This window comes from Phasianus colchicus, chromosome 1 (assembly GCF_987193195.1).
Source record: "Phasianus colchicus chromosome 1, bPhaCol1.hap1.1, whole genome shotgun sequence".
Taxonomy (NCBI): domain Eukaryota; kingdom Metazoa; phylum Chordata; class Aves; order Galliformes; family Phasianidae; genus Phasianus; species Phasianus colchicus.
The window spans coordinates 60,262,890-60,283,801 of NC_143436.1; the positions used below are offsets into that span (position 1 = coordinate 60,262,890).

At 43.7% G+C, this 20,912-nt stretch overlaps 1 protein-coding gene across 3 annotated transcripts in view; it reads left to right on the plus strand.

The window, feature by feature from the left end:
- DENND5B (DENN domain containing 5B) overlaps positions 1–20,695 on the plus strand; it is a 113,239-nt gene extending 92,544 nt beyond the window's left edge. For all 3 annotated transcript variants that reach the window (XM_090144802.1, XM_090144788.1, XM_031589833.2), the window contains 11 exons: positions 208–286; positions 1,480–1,561; positions 5,809–5,937; positions 7,107–7,228; positions 8,257–8,402; positions 10,105–10,223; positions 11,217–11,404; positions 14,646–14,728; positions 14,877–15,003; positions 15,800–15,974; positions 16,800–20,695. In XM_090144802.1, the coding sequence (XP_090000928.1) occupies positions 208–286; positions 1,480–1,561; positions 5,809–5,937; positions 7,107–7,228; positions 8,257–8,402; positions 10,105–10,223; positions 11,217–11,404; positions 14,646–14,728; positions 14,877–15,003; positions 15,800–15,974; positions 16,800–16,983 (1,434 nt within the window). In that variant the 3' untranslated portion in view covers positions 16,984–20,695. The remainder of the gene's footprint in view (positions 1–207; positions 287–1,479; positions 1,562–5,808; positions 5,938–7,106; positions 7,229–8,256; positions 8,403–10,104; positions 10,224–11,216; positions 11,405–14,645; positions 14,729–14,876; positions 15,004–15,799; positions 15,975–16,799) is intronic.
- Positions 20,696–20,912: the final 217 nt, after the last annotated feature.

Sequence of the window (20,912 nt, forward strand, 5' to 3'; positions counted from 1 at the left end):
TTGTCAAATAGATGTTTGGTTTCTTTTCTTTCAACTCAGTGTGACCATCTCATTCTCTTCCTAAGGCCTTACGGCCCAAAAAAAATGTAATGACTGTCACTGCTGAACTTGAAGCCCACTGAAATGCCATCCCGTTATTTTGTTGCATTCATTGGTATCTTTTCTACTGGCCATTTTATTTACAGCCTCTTCATTTTCAATTTTCAGGGGAAATCTGCTTTGTGGTCCCATTTACTTCAGTACCAGGAGAGAGAAGAAAAGCAAGAACATAGTGCAGAGTCCCCAGGTGAGTACCCAGCAATTCACCTCTCATGGATCCATAGCAGTGAGTGAACTCAGGCCTGTGAGGAAGAGTGCAACCACATGAAGTCCATATGAGATTTTCAGTGTATTTGCTTGCTAATACCAAATTTACATTTTGAGGCCTTTCATAATCATTATGAAACTGTCTTGATGTCTGGACAAAATAGATCGATGTTGTTGGAGGGAAATGAGGATACTTACTATTGCCATCTGAAAATCATTCAGTACCTCCATTCCCTATTATCCATCATTGAGTAAGATGTGAGAAGTAGTGATTTTGTAGATTATTACTGAAATAGCTGAAGCCATGGAGATACAGCTCAGACAGCTGACATTTTTCTTTCACCGAGAATAATCTGTCTCTCAAATTGCAGTGTAACTCCATGTTCAATATATCTTTGGTGGATGGTACAGTTCAGCAGCTGTGTAATTAATCTCCATCCACTAATCTAGGCACCCGGTTTATGCTTCGTTTTGGCCTTTTACAATCACCAAATTACTTCAGTGTTGTGAGAGAAGATGGTTTTCTGATGACCTTGAGATCTCCCTGCCCCATGGCTGCTGCAGCACATTGTAGTAACGGTCTCTGAACTTCGTGGGTCATCTTCCAAGGACTGAAATCCTTCATGTTCTGCAGAGGGGAATTTCTATGATCAGTCCTTAAAGACACATCAATGGATAAATTAGTCTCACTCACTAAGAGTTTTTAATAAGCTTCAGTGAGTAATGCACTAAGCAATCTGACTGGCAGGCACAAATTCCTGAGAGCAAAATGTTTCACCACAAAGCGGTTTGATCAGAGGAGTGGAGCACAGAAATGCATGGCATTCTTAACATCTAGTGTGCAACTGTAGCTTAATTTTATCACATCCTTCTCAGTTGTGAGTTTTCCATTAAAACATACTACTAATAAAAGCCATCACTGTATAGATTTCTGTTAATGTATTTCACATACAGTAAAAGGAAGCTTTTTATATCCCCAACTTCAGTGCTGGAGTTAGGAAGGAATAGCTAGTAAGTCTCTTTTCTTCTACATACTTTTTTAGGATAGTGTTAATGCACAGAGACACTGCAGTTACCAGCAACTTAGGATTGCTTTCAGCTTCATATAAAACAAGTGCACTGCAGACCATTCCAATAACTTTGTATTAATTTCACATATTTTTTCCACTGTAGTTGCTGTTGGAACAGAAAGACGGAAGTCTGATACAGGAATTACTTTGCCTACTTTGAGGGTTTCCCTGATACAAGATATGAGGTACACAATTTGATTTTTCTAGATCATTATTTTAATTCTGTAGTATAACGTAGAGATCTTCACCAGCTTTGATTTTGCAAAGGTTAAGTAGGATCAAACATTCTCTTCAGCCTGCATTCAAATTTAGAGTTACCTTTTTGATTTACAAAACTTTTGTGTGTGTTTTGAGTAAAAGACAATGAAAAATGCACAAGTTCTCCTGGGCTTCTGATTTTGTCTTCTCTAGGGGTATTTATAGCAGTAGAGCTAGTGCTAATAACAGATATGTTAAATTCTTTGGTACTTTATTTCTTTTTGTTTGTTTTAAATTATTGACCAACCAAGTACAGTTGATGCAAGGGACAGACGAATTCTCTTGCAGTTGCTGAGCAATGTTCCTTCTTTTCAATTAGCATTTTATGACAAATAGTAATAAATACACAAAATTAATACTGTGCACAAGCATAGCAGGTGAGCTTGGAATGTGAACTAAGGGCAGGTACTCTGTAGGAAACAACAGCCTGGCTATGGAGAGCTTATTGTGAAGCGTTGTTTGAGATCCTGAAGGATTACAGAGTAAGAAGGATGGAGGCTGATGTGATAGCACCAGACAGTTGTTCTTGAGGGCATCTCCATGATTGAGCCAGGTCATACCACTGTTCTGACACTTCACTTGCCACACCTGAGTGCTTTAGTGGGATAGAAGTGCCATAGAAAAAAGGCCAGGAGTAGTGGTATAATGCTCATCTGTAAAGAGCTGCTAGCAATTTAAAGCATGGGGAAACATGAGCATTGTTTCTTGTAATGCCTCATCCTTCTTCCATGTAAAAAGAAGGCATTTCCAGCAGCACTCACTGATGTGTATGTGTGTGTGTTTTGACTTCCACATACTTGCTGAGCTCACTGAAGGAAGTCCAGCACAAACCTGAGCTCTGGTCCTTGAGTGCCAGCACTGTTTCCACTGCTTTTCAGAGAATCATAAAATCACAGAATGGCTTAGGTTGGAAGAGACCTTACAGATCACCCAGTTCTAACCCCTTGCCATGGGCAGGGATGCTTGTGTTTTCAGAGAAAATGTACAGAAGAAAAATACTGTGTTTTGAGTATCTTGAGTATTTGAGGTTGTACACAAACATATCTGGTCATACAGAATGCTAGATAGGTGACGAGTTGAATTTGTCATGCAGAATCTCATGGCATGCTCTCTTCTGCTGAAAAGAAATTTGTTTGCACACATGGGTTTCTGCTGAAGTTAGAAGGATGGGTAATTGTTAAATTTCTGGAGCTGCAGTGCTAACTGAACGGATGGCTAGAGGATTTGTGTTGCCTTAAGCACAGCTTGTTTTTGATGGCTCATGCAAGGTTGTGTAAACAACTTAAACAGCAGGGCTGAATCACAGTCACACTTCTGAATGTGTGATGATGAGCCTATGCTACAGGTAATGCCATGTGTGTCCTCTGCCTCCCTCGCAAAACCATCCATCTTGGATGTGGTGCAGAAAATGCTCAAGACATTTATTTTGCCTCTTGCACGACCCCAGACTTTTGGCCCAGCTGGGCTCTGTTTACATCAGCCAAGTCGTTCCCTGTGACCAGTGCTGCGGTCTTGCCGTGCCTCCCCTCCTTGAGGAGTATCCAGCCAAGGATGCACTGCACACACAGAGATGCTGTGTGACCTGCTGCAACCACAACAGCCTGCACTGTCAAAGACCTTTGTGGCACCAGCTAATACAGCTCACTTCTGACTGCAACAGGATCGGGAGCATCGTGCCATCCTCAGTGGCATGGTGATACTGAGCAGCTGTAACCTTTTCTGGCAGCACAGCTACTTGCAGAGAGTTTGTCTCACTGTACCCCAGGCTTACATTTGGCAGGGAAAAGAGATTTCTCTTTGTTGCTAATGGGATTAAAAAGCAAGTTTCAACCTGAGGAGTTGCACTGAAATTGCTGTTCAGTTCTCTGACAAGAAGAGTTTGTGCAGTGGTGAGCATACAGGGCTTACACTGAGGTCACTGATAAAAATAGAGCTGTTCTGACTCTCACCAGTGAGAATGAAATAAATCTGAGCTCCTGAATGTTCTGTTCTGTTACACTCTGCTTCTGCTGACACCAAGACTGATCACTGAATCTTTTTTAATGTTTCTGCCGACCTGCATTTTTTCCCAAATGCACAGTTTATGCCAATCTGGTCTCAACCAGAAACAAGTACTGAAGAGGCATAGAGCATGCATGGAATAGAGTTGAGTCCATCTGTATTTGAATCTACTCAAAGTAAAATAAATTAGCATTTCATATTAGATGTAATTTAAGCCAAGCAAAAGCGGGGGGGGGGGGAGGGGGAGATGGTCTGCACTTTGATCTTCCCATCTCAGAAGACAAGAAATGTCTGAAGAGAGCATCTCAGTGCTGTGTAGCTGAGTGGAGTGCACGTCCTGTCTCTGATGTTCCCAGCTGTCTGGGCTGCCAGCTCTAACACTGGCTGCCCTGCTCCGAGCCAAGAAGAGGCTGTGTCACAGAGGGCTTTCCAAAGCCAGGAGCAAGGATCTCTGCAGTGATTCAGCTATGAGGCATCACTGCTGAAAGAGTGAGGCTCATGAGCTTGCTTACAAAGGGCAAGGACTTGTATGTGAGCATACTGTGCCCTTCTAACTAAGCTAGGTTTTACCACTGGCGAGCTCCCATTTCTCCTATCAACCACATATTACTGAAGTGTGCATAGAGCACAGAGCAGCATGATGCAGACACTTCCACAGGGATTGCCAGTGCTGATCTGCTGATCAGTTTTGAGAATTCAGGTAGGTTAGCCTAGCAGGGAACAGCACCAGGCACTGCTGAGCTATGTCTGGTATCCACCTCACTTGTTCAGAGCAAACACGCATTTATGGACAGCACTAAGTTGTACATTGCAGATTTGCTCCTAAAGCCCTATTCCTGTCACATTAGAAGCTCTATAAACAAGGGAGTGGTTTTCTCCAATAATGCAGGGTCTAAATATAAAGCAGAGATAAAACAGATGGGAAAAAAAACACAAGACAGTGAGACTAGACTAGTCAACACTGAAAGCATCAGTCACATCATGACTTTGTTAGATTTTCTTTGGAGTAAATATTGCCACATTTCCTAACACTCAGCAATGCATGGGGGGCAATAAAGGATGATGGCAACAGAGATTCAGCTGATGGTGCATGGAGCGTGGCACAAAGGTTGGGAGGGCTGAATCGCACTTAACATGCAAGCTGTGTGTAAATTAAGAAATTGCAACCCTTTCTTTCCCCTGTTGGGAACTGTTACTCATTTTTCTTGCTATTTATTTAACTAAGCGGGGGGTTTTTGGAAGCAGCTTCAGTCTGCCATGACAGTTCTCTTCCTCTTCTAAATCTCCCTGTGTTCTCAAATCGGAGTTTCTGGCATTCTCCAACCTGAAATATGGGAAGTTTAAAGAAAGAAAGGCAAATTTTTAGAAAAAAAAAACCCAGTGGCAAAGTTCTACTTTCCTATAAACCAAGCATGTGGCATGCAGATTACAACATGAGGGCCTTGTATGTCCCTGAAAAGGTGATTCTGCCTGTCACTGGTTTTCTCTAATAATCCTCTTTTTCCTTGGATTTCCCATTTGGCTTGTTAGAGCCTTCAGACTAGGCTGTGGTTTGGAAGATCTCTAAGATATTATTGTCTCTCTGCCCCCACAGACAACATACCCGTTTGTGTCAGTACCTACTGTAGCATAAATGGGTCTCAGAGGTGGATGACAGTTGTTTGTGTTGAGTTGGATTTTTCTTTCCTTTTTAAACAGGGAGCAGCGTCTGCAGAGACATCTACACCAGGCAGTGCAGGGATGTGCAGCTCTACCCCTGCTCACTTGGCTAAGTTGGGACACAGAGCAGCTGATGCAGGGCACTAGCAATGAACTTGCTGTGTGCAGGAGGTCCTGCTGTTGTTCCCAGGCCAGCCAGGGTCTGCTGGGGGTCTCGGTGCCATGCTGCATGGTGCAGGGCTCTGCAGGACCACTCCTCTATAAATGATTTTCATACAGGTTTTTATACTGCACAACCTTCTGCTGTCCTTGTCACATGCAGGGATTGGATGGGATTTGGTTCTGTTTGTCCTGCAGTATTTAAATCAAGAAACATTTTCCAGCCCAGCTGCTGCATCACACTGGATGCTACTACTTGAAACATGTAGGGTTTTTATGATTCACCTATTATTATTGTTATTATTATTATTATTACTATATTATTCATTATTATTTATTTTCCCACCCATTTCAGACATGTTCAGAACATGAGTGAGATAAAGACTGATGTGGGGCGAGCCCGAGCCTGGATAAGGCTTTCTCTGGAGAAGAAGCTTTTGTCTCAGCATCTGAAGCAGCTGCTTTCCAACCAGCCACTTGCCAAGTAAGTTGGCTCTTATTCTCCCAACTTTCTTTCCACATCTTCCTCACTAGTGAGCTGAGGGACCATGCAGGCTCAGTGCACAGCCTGGTACCTTGTCTGGATTTGCTGGTTTCCAGACAGAAGGGACTGAAGGGATGTGGAGGAGGTTCTGCCCATCCAGCAGGACAGGAGTCCACTTCTCTGCATAGTAAACTAATGTTCAGGAAAAAGAGGTTCGATTTAGGATCGGTGCATTGAACCAAGCCACTTCACAGCCTTACAGTCACACAATTTTGTGCAAGTGAAGCTGAAGCCTTTTTTTTACAGTGGTGCTATGTTATGACTCCAGCAGGCACACATCCCAGCTGCAGCAGGACTGGGCTGGAGGCCAGCCCTCCCAGCCAAACAGCACTCCCAGCTCAGTCTCCTTTTGCAAGCTCAGGCACTGCCTGCTCCCTGACTTTGTTTTCTCAAAGCAATCTATTAAAAAAAAAAAAAAAATACTTATGTAAGGAAAATGTCCAAACTACTGCATGCAGTTCTTAGCAGAACTGGTGCTCTGATGAGCTGCATGCTTAATTATGCTGGAAGCTAACAAATACTGCAATCTGCCAATGAGTGAACAGCTAAAGATGAGCTGCATGCCACACTTAAGCTGGACCAGGTTAATTACTGGCAGGCTTTTGCACTGCTCTGGGCAACCAGCGTTGTGCGCTGAATTTACAGACCTAGGAGGGTGGCAGCAAGGTTGCTGCTTGGTTCAAGATGGTCTGGTGCTTTCTGTTTGGTTTCATCTGTTGGAGTATGAAGCAGAAGGAAGATTAAGTTATTAGGCATGGCTATTCAGTTCTGTGAAGATACATCCCATGGAAGATAATCGTGGGAAAGCTGAAAGAGCCTTAAATGGGGCTGCTGTGTGTAGGCTCAGGTTGTGGGCAGCACTAGTTTACATCTGCACTTTGCAGCAAAACCAAAACTGACCCTTCAATGAGATGAGCTCTGTAGCCCTGCTACAGCTCCACGGGAGCTCAGAGTGGGCTGAAAACACATGTAGCACAGAGGGTAAGTGATCTCTGGTTTTCTGGCAACTTGCATGAACTGGGGAATCTCACTTTTCACACCTGCTGTGTAGATCAACTCTTCCTTTGGTACTTTTTCAACAAGATAGCAATGCATTTTTTTTTTACCAGGAAACTTTACAAGCGTTATGCTTTCCTACGCTGCGAGGAAGAACGGGAGCAGTTTCTGTATCACCTTCTCTCACTCAATGCTGTGGATTACTTCTGCTTCACAAGCGTCTTCACCACAATTGGTGAGTTGGAGAATCAATTCTTTTACCCCTGAATAAAAATTTCTCACTGTTGGGATTTGTGAGAGAAGACCTTATTGCAGCCTTCCAATATTTGAAGGGAGTTTGTAAGCAGGAGGAGACTGACTTGTTACACAGTCTGATAGTGGTAGGACAAGGGGGGAACGGTTTTAAATTAAGAAGGGAGATTCAGGTTAGATGTCAGGAAGAAATTCTTTATCCAGAGGGCAGTGAGGCCCTGGCACAGCTGCCCAGAGAAGCTGTGGTGCCCCATCTCTGGAGGTATTTAGGGCCAGTCTGGATGGGGCCCTGGGCAGCCTAAGCTGCTGGGTGGCAGCCCTGCCCATGGCAGGGGGTTGGGGCTGGGTGGGCTTTGAGGTCACTTCCAACCCAAACCGTTCTGTGACTGCATTGCTGTTGCCACTGTGTGAGGGACTGAGCCCTTATCTGGAGTCCTTGGCTGTTGCTGCCAGCTCATAGGTGCTGGGTGTTGCTCTGGGAAACCAGCTGGAGAGCAAGGCTGTGTGGGAGTGTGCAGGATAAGAGCATCCTCACAAAAGAGGGTAATCAGCAAATTGTGCTGCAGCACCTGGTCTTCTTCTCTGCATTGTGTAGTCTCTTTAATCTTGCCTCCCCCGGCAAGCCCTCTACATCCTAATGCTTCTCTCTGCCATTTCCTAAAAGCACACCCAGCACTCTCCGCAGGCTGACAGAGACACAGAGGTCTCGGAGGAAGAGACGCGAGGCTTTGTGTTCTCTCCCTCTCTCCTTAAACGCCTGGAAGATTCCCCCTCCCTTCCTTTCCTCTAAGAACGAGAGCAGACATTGGATGCGAGTCCTCACACCCGCCTCAGGCTGGCGGCTCAGCGCGGCCCTGCAGCGCCCCCGCGCGGCACCAGCCGGCCCCGGCACTGCTGGGCCGTGAGGCGGGAGCTGACCTTCGAGGGAAGGGCATGCTTTGCTCCGTGGGTCGCATTTACCACAGGGGGAGTAAAAGCCAACGCTGATGTTTCCTTCCTCTCTGTTCGCAGTGATCCCTTACAGGGCAGTGATAATCCCCATCAAAAAACTGAGCAATGCAATAACCACGTCCAACCCGTGGATTTGTGTTTCGGGAGAGCTAGGAGACACGGGCGTCATGCAGATTCCTAAAAACCTCCTAGAAATGACATTTGAGGTGAGTGCACTCTCTTTCCGTTTTGCTTTTAACATGCTTCCACACAAACATTAGCAGCTTGCTGAGGATTTATTGTCTTGAGAACAGAACATTTCAGATTCTGTCCAGGTTCTCAAGGTAGCTGGAAGCTCAAAACTGGGAGCATAGTGTGCTCCTCACCCACACTGTGCTCAGTGAAAGTTCCCCCCCAGCACATACTACCTTTTAATCACATGCTGTGCTGCTGCTGCTGTCCCAGCCCAGAGCTCTGCTCCTCACCCTGTCACTTTGTTGCCATATCTCATTCCCTTCCAAGTTTTGCCAGGTATCCAAATTTTCCTTTTCCTGGCTCACTTACAATTTCTCATTTCCCTTCCAGTTTCTTTTCCTTCTTTCAGTCTGCCTTCCTACTTAACACCACCGTGATCCCTTCCAGCCTCTGCTCCCAAATTTCCACTCCTTCTGCTGCAACTCTTTGTCTAACAATGCTACATCCCTTCCAACCAGGCAGTCTGATCCCTGTGCTCTTCAATTTCCCAGCTCCAGGTACTACCACAACCAAACTGTAGAGCTGCCATTCTCCCTGGGCTCTTTTCTCAGTGCTTAATGTGTTTACTTCTTTGCATTTGACTTGCCTGTGCTTCCCTCTGCCTTCTTACCCACCATGTAGTATAGGTTGGCTTGGTGCCACCCCAAAGCAGCTGCTGGCTGCAGGAAAAGCTCAGTCAAGGCACCTGTGGCTCCAGGCTGTACCATATCCAGTAAGCAGTGATTATGTAGGAAAATCTGCTAAAGTTGCATCCTTTGAGCATGTGCAGACTGATCTTAAGCAAGAGTAGTAAAAAAACAAAAACATGCAAACAAAGAACTCTTATTCAAATAAAAAGTGAATTTTAACACAATTATTTTCCTGGTACAGTGCCTGACTTATTGAAACAGTAATATTTTGTTGTAAAGTTCTCCACATTTCTAACAAGCAGAATGACAGGCTATACTAATACTCTTCCAGAATACTCTTTTGGCTGAAGTTTTTGTAAGAAATAGCAACTTGGGTAGCCACACACTATGGAAAACATCAGCCCAGGCTGTGTGTTTGGCAGTAACAACAAAAACCAATGTCTTGTAAGGGAAGTGTTTAGGTAACGTTAATAGACTCTGCAGCCAGCCCCACCTACAATTACATACTGCACTGGAATTCACAGTCCTTTTTTCCTCATTCTGCCTCATGAGAATGATTTTCATCTTGCTCAAAAATGAGCAAGCTGATTTTTGAAAATAAGGCAGGATTTAGAGACTGTGTCAGAGTGTGGGGTGATTCCTTTAAGCAAAGGTCAGTATGCTCGAAATGCAGCTTTGAAAGGCTGTTTCTTCTGAAGGTCTATTTCTTCCACAAAAGCACACATTTGTATCAATTTAGCTCAGATGTTTGCAATTAACACTTCTCAGAATTACTCAGAGTTCTCACAGCAAAAAATGTAGTCTCTTCATAACCTTTTAACAGTTCTTATTTCACAGTATTTATTTTCTCCTGTCTTACAATAAAACAGATTATGCTGCTTTTCAAAATGTTCTGCCTGTTTGGTTGAAAATGCTTGCTGTATAAATCAATGGAAATTGAAGAAAAGCATACATTTGGGACCATATGTGTGCATGTGGTGGGGGGGGGTCTGTTTTGTTGTTGTTGTTGTCTTTTTAATGAAGTAAAAACTGTTATTTATTTCAGTGCCAGAATTTAGGAAAGCTGACAACTGTTCAGATTGGTCATGACAACTCAGGGCTGCTGGCCAAGTGGCTGGTTGATTGTGTCATGGTCAGAAACGAAATAACAGGACACACATACAAGTAAGCAACAAGTTCTAATTTTCTTTGTCTGAAATTCCTACTGATCAGTCTAGAAAAAGCAAGAAAACATTCATCTTTTCAGTTAGGCAAAACTATGGTGGAGCAGCATGGGCTGATTTAAGTACCTGATAGAGCTGGGTTGGTCTCCCCACCCCCGGCTCTCATTTCAGAAGCTCTAGTTGGAGCCAAATAATCTGATAAATATTAAATGAGGCTTGAGTGCAGGATTTTCCTTACATCTCTCTGAGATAGGAGAGATGGTATGGATGCTTTTGGAGTGATTCATATGTTTACATCTAATAATTAAATCTCTTGATTTAATGTAGGATGGTAACATTCTGCACAAATAAACTCTTTACACCCCAAGTGCTGGAATGATAGTTTAGGGCAAATCTTTGGGCTTTCAGGGCTGGGGTTTTTTGTTTTGTTTTGTTGTTTTTAAATCATTCAAATACATTACATTATCTCCTAACTCACCATTGTTTTTACAAAACGTCTGGATAAACAGACAGTTCTTTTTCTAAATTAAAGAAATTAGACTAAATTGAACTTGGAAAATTATCCCTCAGAAGGGTGAGCTCAAGTGCTTAGAGTTGGGGCAGAGTATGGGGGAAAGAGGGAGGACACAATTACAAGCAGTGGTAGCATGGATGTGTGCGTAGACTTCACTGGAACTGCTGTGTGGCTGCAACTGAAAAATAACCCAGCAGAGAGCTACGTGTCCCATTAAATAAGTGTATAGCACTTCATGTTTTCCAGTGCTTTCATGCTAGCTTTGCATGTTTCCCCTTCTTTAAGAATGAAGGCAAATGTAGTTCTCTGGTTTGGTTTTTTCAGTTGCGGTGCAGTAGAATACTGCCTGCTGAGCTCTGGTTTGTGAAGAGCTCTTTCCTGCCTCCTAGCAGTGTTGGTGGGTGCTAGCTGTCCCTCTGGCTTTGAGATAAGGCTACCTACCCATGTGGCTGACCCGTGTTTCTGCTGGGTACTCGGCAGGTTTCCCTGCGGGCGATGGTTGGGAAAGGGCGTTGACGACGGCAGCTTGGAGCGAATCCTTATTGGAGAGCTGGTGTCCTCCACATCTGATGAAGAGCTGGGAAAGCAGTGCCGTACTCCACCCCAGCAGAAGTCTCCTACCACAGCTCGTCGGCTAAGCATCACTTCTCTCACAGGAAAGAACACCAGTAAGTCCAGTCCTTCCTCCCAGGACTGTAGAGAAGGGGGCAGTGGCAGGACAGCTATGAGCAGGACAGCTTTTGCTGGGGTGAGGCTTGGTGGAGAGGAACAGCCACGAGCTTCTGTTTTTCCTATTTCTGTGCCCACAGCTTGCTTTGTGGAGGTGAACATTGCCTCTTTCATTCTCCTCTTCTGACAGTTGAGAGAGAACGTACCTCTGCCCTTGGAGCATGGAGATATGGGATGGGGGAATAGGAAGCAGCAGAATCTGCAGTAGCTGGTGCTGCTTTTCTTCCTGGTTCTCTCTCTTCAGTCAGCAAGGAGACAGGCACCTCTGGGGGTCAATTCAGAGTGATGTAGGTGCTGTGATCTGCCCTCTAGAGGATCCATCTCCAGAGAGAGTGTGGGGACATCAGCTTCATGTTCCTCACATTAGGTTTTGAGAATAGTGGCAGCCAGCTATAACACAGGGTACAGGACTGCGAGGACTGTGTGAGGCATTCTTCACTACAGCATACAGGTGAGCACAGTACACACTGTGGATCATACACATAAATTTGTTCAGCTCTGGTAAAATTAGATGAAATCATTGCTGAAAGGTCAAGCGAGGAAACAGCTTCCAAGAGTAAATTAACTAAAAATCATCACTGCAGCTCTTCACATGCATGAAGGAGTGGGCATTAGAGCTCCTTGCAGAGTGTTTACTTAGGTCTGGGGACACTAATGCCCAATAATTTGTTTTTGTTTTGAGCTACAGGAGATACTTTTTCAGACCTACCAGAGACTGTAAAGGTCATCACATACTGAAATCATGTAATCTTAGAATCCTTAGAGTTGGAAGGTACCTCTGAAGGCCATCTAGTCCAATTCTGCTGCAATGGATAGGGGCACCACAGCTAGAGCAGGCAAAATAATACTGAATTATTCCATGCTTCCAGAGTAACAATTGTAGGACATGAAAATCTGGAAAGAAGTCACAGAATAATCATTGAAACGATTAAAGTCTGGGACCCCCACTGAGGACACTGGGGAGTTACTCAGCACTGGGGCATGCAGGGCTGGCAGAGCAGCCCAAGAGGCTCTGATGAGAGGCAATGGGGCTGGCTGTCCTTCTGCAGCATGGGTGTCCTGGTGGTCCTGCTGCTGGCAGAGCTTTGAGGCCATACAGGGCTGTGATGGCAGTGATGAGCCCCCTCACAAAGGGCACTGTCAGCTCTTTGATGAACAGCTGCAGCCCCCACAGTAAGGCTGCCTAGTTGAGCCCTAACATACACAGGAAGTCGTCAACGGTGCACTGTTCCCTCAAGTACCTCCCACCACTCACCAAGATCCTTATGATCTCTTCTTGGAGCCACTGGAGCAGAAGGTCAGGGTCTTCTGGGTGTTCTCAGAAAAAGGCAGCCCAGACCTTAGGTGGGAAGTTGTGCTCTGGAGCGATGAGCACCAGTTCTGCAGGCCCCTGCTCATCCTGCAGGCTGTTACCTGAGTATTCTGCAGACAAGGTAATCATCATCTGATCTCACTCATTATTTTGGCCTGCATATGGCACAGCTCAGCTCCTTTTTTACCTATTGGAAGGCACAGCCATAAGAAGGCTAGTGGAAATGGGTCATGTAGGTGACATCATCAGTGCTGTCCCTAAGGTGGGCAGCAGCAATGCCCAAATCCCACAGCAGCAAATCCTCCCAGCCCTTGCTCCCTGCCAGCCACCTGGAGGCTGTGTTCCCAACCCACTCACATCCACTGCTGCAAGTGCACTCTACATGCCTCAGTTGTCTGAGCCAGGCAGGACCAGGGAAATGCTGATGATGCTGTATGGGAACTGTTGACCATGGCCTGTACCTCTGATTGACCACCTGACACAAGCAATGAGTCAGCTGCGGAAGCACAGGTGCAATTCACCTGTGTTACCAGGAAAGGGTGGAGCCTGGTTCCACCTCTCCTACATCCCATTTAAGGGCTGGCTGCCACTGAGAAAGGATATTTCTCTGGAGATTGCTCCTTGTGGAGTTTACTGTGAGCCTACAACACTGATGAGCTTTCATTTATTTTGATTATCTTTCCACCGTGATAATCTTACTAAGCCTAACATTTGTATACTTATTGACTGTACAAATGGGCACTAAGATCTACTGCTAGCAGTCCCACAGCACAACCCAACTAAGTCCCCGTTTGGTGGTCTGATCTCACAGATGTTCTTGATTAGAATCTAGGCACAAGTCCACGCTGGTCTCTGCCGGTGCTCAAATGCATGTATTTAGGCACCACCTGGGCCTCCATCACCCTTCATCACTCAATGGCTTTCCTTTGTGATGCTGATAGATCTGGGAAAATAAAAATTGCATGTTAACTCTCTCCACAATAATCCATCTTCTGCGAACTGTATACACTTTCTGAAACTTAGAGACACTTCTGTTTGTTCTAGTTTGGATGCAGTACAAATTGGTGTCAGTCTTGACATCAGGTTTGCTTTTCATACCAAGTGCTCATATCACTGCAGGTTGTTTGCTTGCATGTTCCTGTGCAGCCTATTCTACAGGACCTGCTTTAGCGGGAGTTGGACTAGATGAACTCCAAATCCCTTTCAACTTCTATAATTCTGTGTGTGTGAGTGACTAGATAACTTTTTGGAGGTACTTGCAGAAGAAGATGAAATGGTAGCAGGTAGAAGCATAGAGTTTTGCAGAAACACACAGTATAACAATTCAGAGCAGGAATAGGGCATACATTTTAACACTGAAGATTACTTTCTCTTGGAAGTATTGGCAAGGAGTATCCTCTTGCCTCTACCTCCTCAACTGGTACAATGACTAGTCACATATCTAAAGCAATTACTTTTTGTGGCTCATCGTGGATTCAAATCAGGAATTCATAGGTGCAGGGTTTTCTGGCATGAGTTGCATAGAAGCGAGTCAAACGACTTGCCACAACCTTCCAGCCCATGTCTCTTCATCACAGGATTGCTGCAGTCTGTGATGAACAAGATGTGATTAGCTCAAATAAAATATTTATTAAGCCAGACCCTCGGGTTGTGCATTTTTAAGTATGGCAATTTATTTTACTATTCCAGGATTGCTCCTTAGTTGCTTATAATTATGACTTGAGTTTACTCAAGACAAATGACTACCTGAGCTCTTTACTGTTGAAGATACAGAATAATTCCTGTAGTTCAAGCTGTATCATCATGAGAATTTGATAAATGTTTTAAAGCTGATATCTTCATCTGGTGTCTTTTCCATGGTTTCACAGAGCCAAACGCAGGACAGATCCAAGAGGGAATTGGAGAAGCTGTGAACAATATTGTGAAACATTTTCACAAGCCAGAGAAAGAGGTACTTCTTGTCATTACCTGTATTTTGTATACAGCAGGTTGTCAATATAGTTATAAATTGACTAGTAGAGATTGTTAACCTTTAGATTTTAAGCCTGTTGGCATATGAACAGGACAAGGTGTTCTCACAGACTCTCCCTTTCCCACAGAGAGGGAGCCTTACCATTCTGTTGTGTGGGGAGAATGGCTTGGTTGCAGCACTGGAGCAGGTCTTCCACCACGGATTCAAATCAGCTCGCATTTTTCATAAAAATGTCTTCATCTGGGATTTCATAGGTAAGCTGGTGTGTGATTTGGAGGTAGAAGGAGATTAGGGCAAAATGGCTACTTATGTACAGACTTTGGGATTCTGATGCCGTTTATTCCTGCCTAGCAAAATCCAGATTGTTTGAAAGGAATGAGAAACAGAGTGGAAGATGAGAAATACAGAACTTTACATAAAGAGTGTGAATCTCTGCAGAAATTTAAGAGCACTTCAGGTTCTAGTCACATATTCATAGATGAACGTTCAAACAACTGTTTCCCTGATTTTTCCAAGAAAAGAAATTGGGCTGGAGTGAGTTGGAGGTTGGAGTAGAACAGCAATTGATATTGGAAGAAGGGTTGGGACAGCTCAGAGAGTGAAAAGTTTATATTTCTAACTGAGAGCTAACCGCTGTACTGATCATCTGGTGATATCTATCTGTAGGCCTGTGTTACAGTAATTTAAGTCATGCCTATATTCTTAAAATATGCTGACAGGTTGAGATTCTTAGCCTGAGGGTAAGCGCTTACTCAGAGAAAGTGAAAAATCAAAGCTGATGCTATCAAATGAAACCATTGATAGACACTGGTGCGGCTCCTTGATGTTACACGTGCCGTACGTCAGTGTATCTGCTGACCACAGCCACGCAGTAGAGGTGGAGATCACCACCCACCTACTGTTTTCAGGGCGAGGAATCTATACATAAACCGTGCAGTCGCTCTTGGCAGGTTGTTCAAGGGCTCCCTTGGTTTAGGCTAGGGTAAATCTTGGTTGTACTGAAGTACTTCAGCACTTCTCACTGGGTTCTGATTTTTTTCCCTACCACAGAGAAAGCCGTTGCCTATTTTGAAAGCAGTGACCAGATTGGAGACAACGAGGAGGCCCTTTTGCTTCAGAGATCATCATGCAAAACTTTCTGCCATTATGTGAATGCCATCAATACAGCTCCAAGGAACATTGGAAAGGATGGCAAATTCCAAATTCTGGTTTGCCTGGGGACAAGGTACCTAACTGCTCTTCGTTATGCATGTTCTCTTGTGCTAGACATTTTACTGTTATTACCACCTCTATTTTTCCATTTTAAGAGATTTTGTACCTTCTATTACCAGTACCTATTTTTAGGCAGCTGTAATAGTAGACAAAAAATCGTGGCAAAGAAGCAGTAACAATACATAGCTACTGTCTAAACGTCTAAGAATATTTTTAGCTTTTAATATACCTGTCATATGCATGAAATCTGTCTTGAAGCTGTACTTTTGGTGAAGTGCAGATTTTGGGAATGCTGAGTTTCTTTACAAGAATTGGTGCATTTCTAAATCTTCACTGAATCACTGCCTATGAAAATGGGATGTCTGTTCTAATTTTGACAAACTATTCTAGGTTTATCTTTCCTCCCACATAGGATGCTTCCTGTTTTGCGCTTGTGGGGAGGAGAGAGACTCAGTTGTATGTTACTGGGGAGCTGGTATATCCAGAAATAAGTACTTGGATACTCTGAAAAACAGCTGAAAAAGCATCACCAAAAAGTTGGTTCTTTTCCCAGGTTTTGCTTATCCTGTTCCTGATCAGAAAATATTGCTGAATTCTTTCATAGTCAATTGTCCGGTTTTGCTTGTATCTTTCCACTTTCATTCCTACATTACAGACAATTACTTCTATTCTATTAACAAAACTGTGGGTTATGATTACGCAGGAAGCTTTTATGTCCAAACAGTGTGCTCTGCCCTCAGACAGAGACTGAGTGTTGTAGGCTCTGTTCTTGGAGAAGCACGTCAGTTTGAGATGTGTTGTATATCGTGCTGCAGTCACTCCTTTTCTCCCTTGGCAGGGACCACTTGCTGCCCCAGTGGATCCCCTTACTGGCAGAATGCCCACTCATTACAAGGATGTATGAGGAGAACGCCCTGCTACGGGACCGCATGACTGTCAACTCCCTTATCCGAGTCCTACAGACATTGCAAGACTTCAACATCGTCCTAGAGGGATCGCTCATTAAAGGAGTGGATGTTTAGCATGGCTTTGCTGAGAACTTCATTATTCCTTTCCCAAGCAAGCAAACCACAACTGGGAGACCTGTCAGGACTTGAACGCGACGGCAGCGCATCGCTGCAAGGCACCACTGCTGGCTCCCGTGGGAGCAGGAAGCCCAGTTTGTGCTCCATCGGGACTGTCCTCAAAGGCTGCAGAAAGCTAAGAAGCAGTATTGTAGTTTATTTGAAACAGAAATTTAGTATAAAATAGAGTATTTTCATGTGTTTAGATGTGTGTAAATACGCTATCTTCTTTAAGAAATTATATTACTCTAAGAAAGTTTTCTTAGACTGAATGTTCTTGTTCTGACTGTGAGTAGCTTAAACCCAGGGGAGGGGCTAGGGAGGGAAGGACTGCGGTGGGAAGGGATGCTGCTACTTGCTTGCAAGGAAGAAGCCAATCAACGTGTAAATACAGCGCAAACTCAGCAGGGCTTTTTTCAGATATTGCAAATGAATACAGCAAATATCCTTATGTAGCCATTGTGATTGTCTCACTCTTGGAAATGTTAGTGTATGTTGTTTATCCTGCTGTACATGGTCTCCCTTTATTTTTTATTTGTTCAGAGAACCAGCCCTTTCAGTGCACAAAGTTGTGAATTGTCTTTTTTTTTTTTCTGTAAAGGTCTTTGGTGTCACTTCTGTTGACCTCCAGAAGAGGACACATGAGCTTGAAATGCTTAAACACTGGAGATGAGAGATGCTGAGCCTTGGAGCCTGAGACCTGAGGAAGTGGTACTGGAGATGGGAAACGATGGCTTGCTGGCTTGCTTGCTGTGTTCCTTGTCTCTCTATATGTTCTGGTAGTTCCCCACTACCCCCAGCCAGCTTGTGTTGTGGATGGCTTTTCTTCTTTCCCCCTCTCATCTATAGGAATTTGGCTCCTACCAAATTCTTGCTGTACTTGAGAGAATCATTGCTGCAGACACCAATGTTGCTGTGATACTGAGCTGGTCTTGAAATGCTGACAGGTTACTAGTCTTCCTTTATCCCACAGGATGAGTGTTCCTAGAACTACAGGACCTTTGATTATTTTGGTGGTTTTGTTTGTTTAATTATCCAGGTACAAAAAAAAAAGGGAATGATGTGAAAGGAGAAAAAAGCTGGTGTTTTGAGGATCTCCTACATTCTTTCCAGTTAATGTGTTAGTAATACAGTATGTTTGTGTAGCTATGATCTTGAAGAGGAACGAGGAGCAACTGAAGTCTGCAAAGCTAAAAATTTAGCAACAAATTGCATTTAAAATTATCAGATGCCATGCAGCAAATACAGAGTGTATTTCCTTGTTTGTAGTTTGGGAGTTGTGAGGGTCTGAGGGTACCGTTAACTTCATCTAGTTCCAGTTGTGCAGGTTAGTTTAAATATAAATGTCTGCTGTAACTTGTTTATTCCCTTTGATCTTGGTGTTTTGTGAGAGGATTTCCTGGATGTCTCACAGCTGGAGCCAGAAGCTGAGGCTTGGGGAAGCCCTGAGTGGTACTGTAACAGTCTGGCACTTTGTTCTCTGGCAGCATTAGGAGGGGCTTTGGAATGATGGGCAGCATCACATCTCAGCATGGTGCACATATGGTGGAGCAAGGGCAGAGAGCTAAGGAAAGGGAATGAAGATGAAAACTAGGGTCTGCTCCCTCACCTACTTCTTGTTCAAGCTGCTTCCCTTTCCTGTGGTCCTTCGACTGTCCAGTTCTTAGATCAGCACGCATTCTGGTTTGAAGGTTTGCGTCACGTTCCTGGCCAGAAGGAAACTCTTCATGTGTCTCCATTTCAATAGAAGGGAGAGTTTTACGTTACAGAATGGTTTTGGTTGGTTTTGGTTTTGGTTTTTAAGAAAGTAGAAGGTCAGGAAGTCACTGACTGTAACGGGAGTTCCAGCTTTTAATTACTGTTCCTTCCTCCTGTGCTTGTACTTTCTTAAACTAACTGAACTCATCACAGACACTGTAGGCAGCGCTGCTGTGTCACCACTGTGGGTGGTGAGCAACTAATGTTAGGGCTGTGAGTGGTGGTGTGTGTTGGCAGCCAGAGCCCACGGCTCTGTGACATCTCTCTTACATTTCCAGGAGGGTGAAATTCAGGGTGTGAGGGTTTTCTGAGCGGCCAGACAAGTCTGCTTAAAGTTCACAGAAAATTTGTGACAGCTCTATAGCAGCAATTGAAAATGTGTTCCTCTACCAGTAAATGATACATTTAGCACCAGAAGCTGCGTGGCAGAATTATTTAGTAATGACTGCTTAGGCAATGTTTTGGTTTCTCATACAACTCAGGCATTTTATGTCTAATGACTGCTATATATGACTTTTTCATGTGCAGCCCAGCCTAAGTGGCTTTCATTTAACTGAAATAACAACTTCTTTAGTCCTTGGATTTCTTTGCAGCAGCATCTGCATTTTCTAGCTGGATACTTCTAAAAAGTGTATTGCTGTGTGGCTCTCAGATTAGTATTTATTTATGACTTAAGCAGTCATGACATTCACCCAACATGACGTGGGTTATGTGCGAGCAGGATAAAGTAGAAACACAGGCACCTCTAAAGGTCAGGGATGGGTGAATGTACACTCCAAAAAGGGCAGTAAGATGAAGTATTTCTTAAGTTAAAATGAGTCAAAACCTGAGACATTTGAATATTCAAAACTGGGACTTTCCCTATTTCAAACTACATTAAGGAACCTTTAGCACTTATCGAACACAGTTTCACATCTTCTTTTTTAGCGAGCGTTGACTTGTTTTATGTCAAGTTTCACATCAGATTAATAATATGATAAAAATGATGTCTGTCTAATAGTTCTTCGTAGGCAATAAAGCACCCTAAGATCTGGGGTGCAGCAGAGTGTCCCTGCTTCTCAGATGGGACATTTGACAACCTTGGGATTACTATTCTTTGTAGGGACTTTTTATTCTTTCATGTATGATTTTTTTTTTTTTTTTGTAGACTACCTTTGCTGGAAACTGTGAGGTTTTCTCTTTAAGGTTTACAGAAATCGTTCTGCCTGCTAGAGCAAGAAACCTATCAGGATCCTTCTAAGCTAACGCAGTTCTTACTTCAGTGTTAAAGCACCTTCATTGGTTGAGAAAGGGAATCTGGGAGAAGACCAAAGCTCCGTGGTATCTGCTTTTAAAAAACAATTCCTACCCAATACCTGTTTGCAGATGTCTGAGTTTGCATAGTCCTGTTATTATCCTCACATCCGGCATGGTGACTGGGAAGTCAGAGAATCCAACACCTCACTGTGTACAAAACCTGTATTTATAATTCTCTGAAGCGAATGCGATTCTACTGTCTAGTGACAAAACTGCTCATGTTTATTCTGAGTTGGCATGTGTAATTAGGAATCATTGTTCAAAGCTGTCTTTTTAGAATAGTTGTGCAAAGGCATATTTGAGAAAATTCCTTCTTTCAATCAAATGAAGGTGTGCATCTTACGGGGAAATATTGTGTGTTACACTTGAAATGTACAGATGTGCCCTGTATGGCTTCAGATGACCCTTTGGTGTCTCCATTAAGTATATTTTGTCTTTACATTATTACTAACTGAATAAGAACTGGATTATTTTCAAGACAACATTAGTAGAAGTATTGTTCTATCAAGCACTTTAACATACATATCACAAACTGACATGGGTTTTTCAGGTTTTGAAGTACATTGAAATACAGCTTTTCATGCTATGTCCTTTACAAATAAAACTGTGAGAATAATGGTTGGTGTCGCCTTCTCCTTGCAGAAGAACTGAGAGTCGAGTTGCGAGCTGGAGAGCTGATGTGAGCCTTTCCCCTGCACCTGTGTTGCTCTGATACTCAAACATGGGATCAAAGAGCTGGAATGCAATTCCTGCCCTCCGTTCTGTCTGTTAGCACACACTATGATGAGAGAGCTTGATAGAGAAGAGACAGATGGATGCTGGCAACAAGGAAG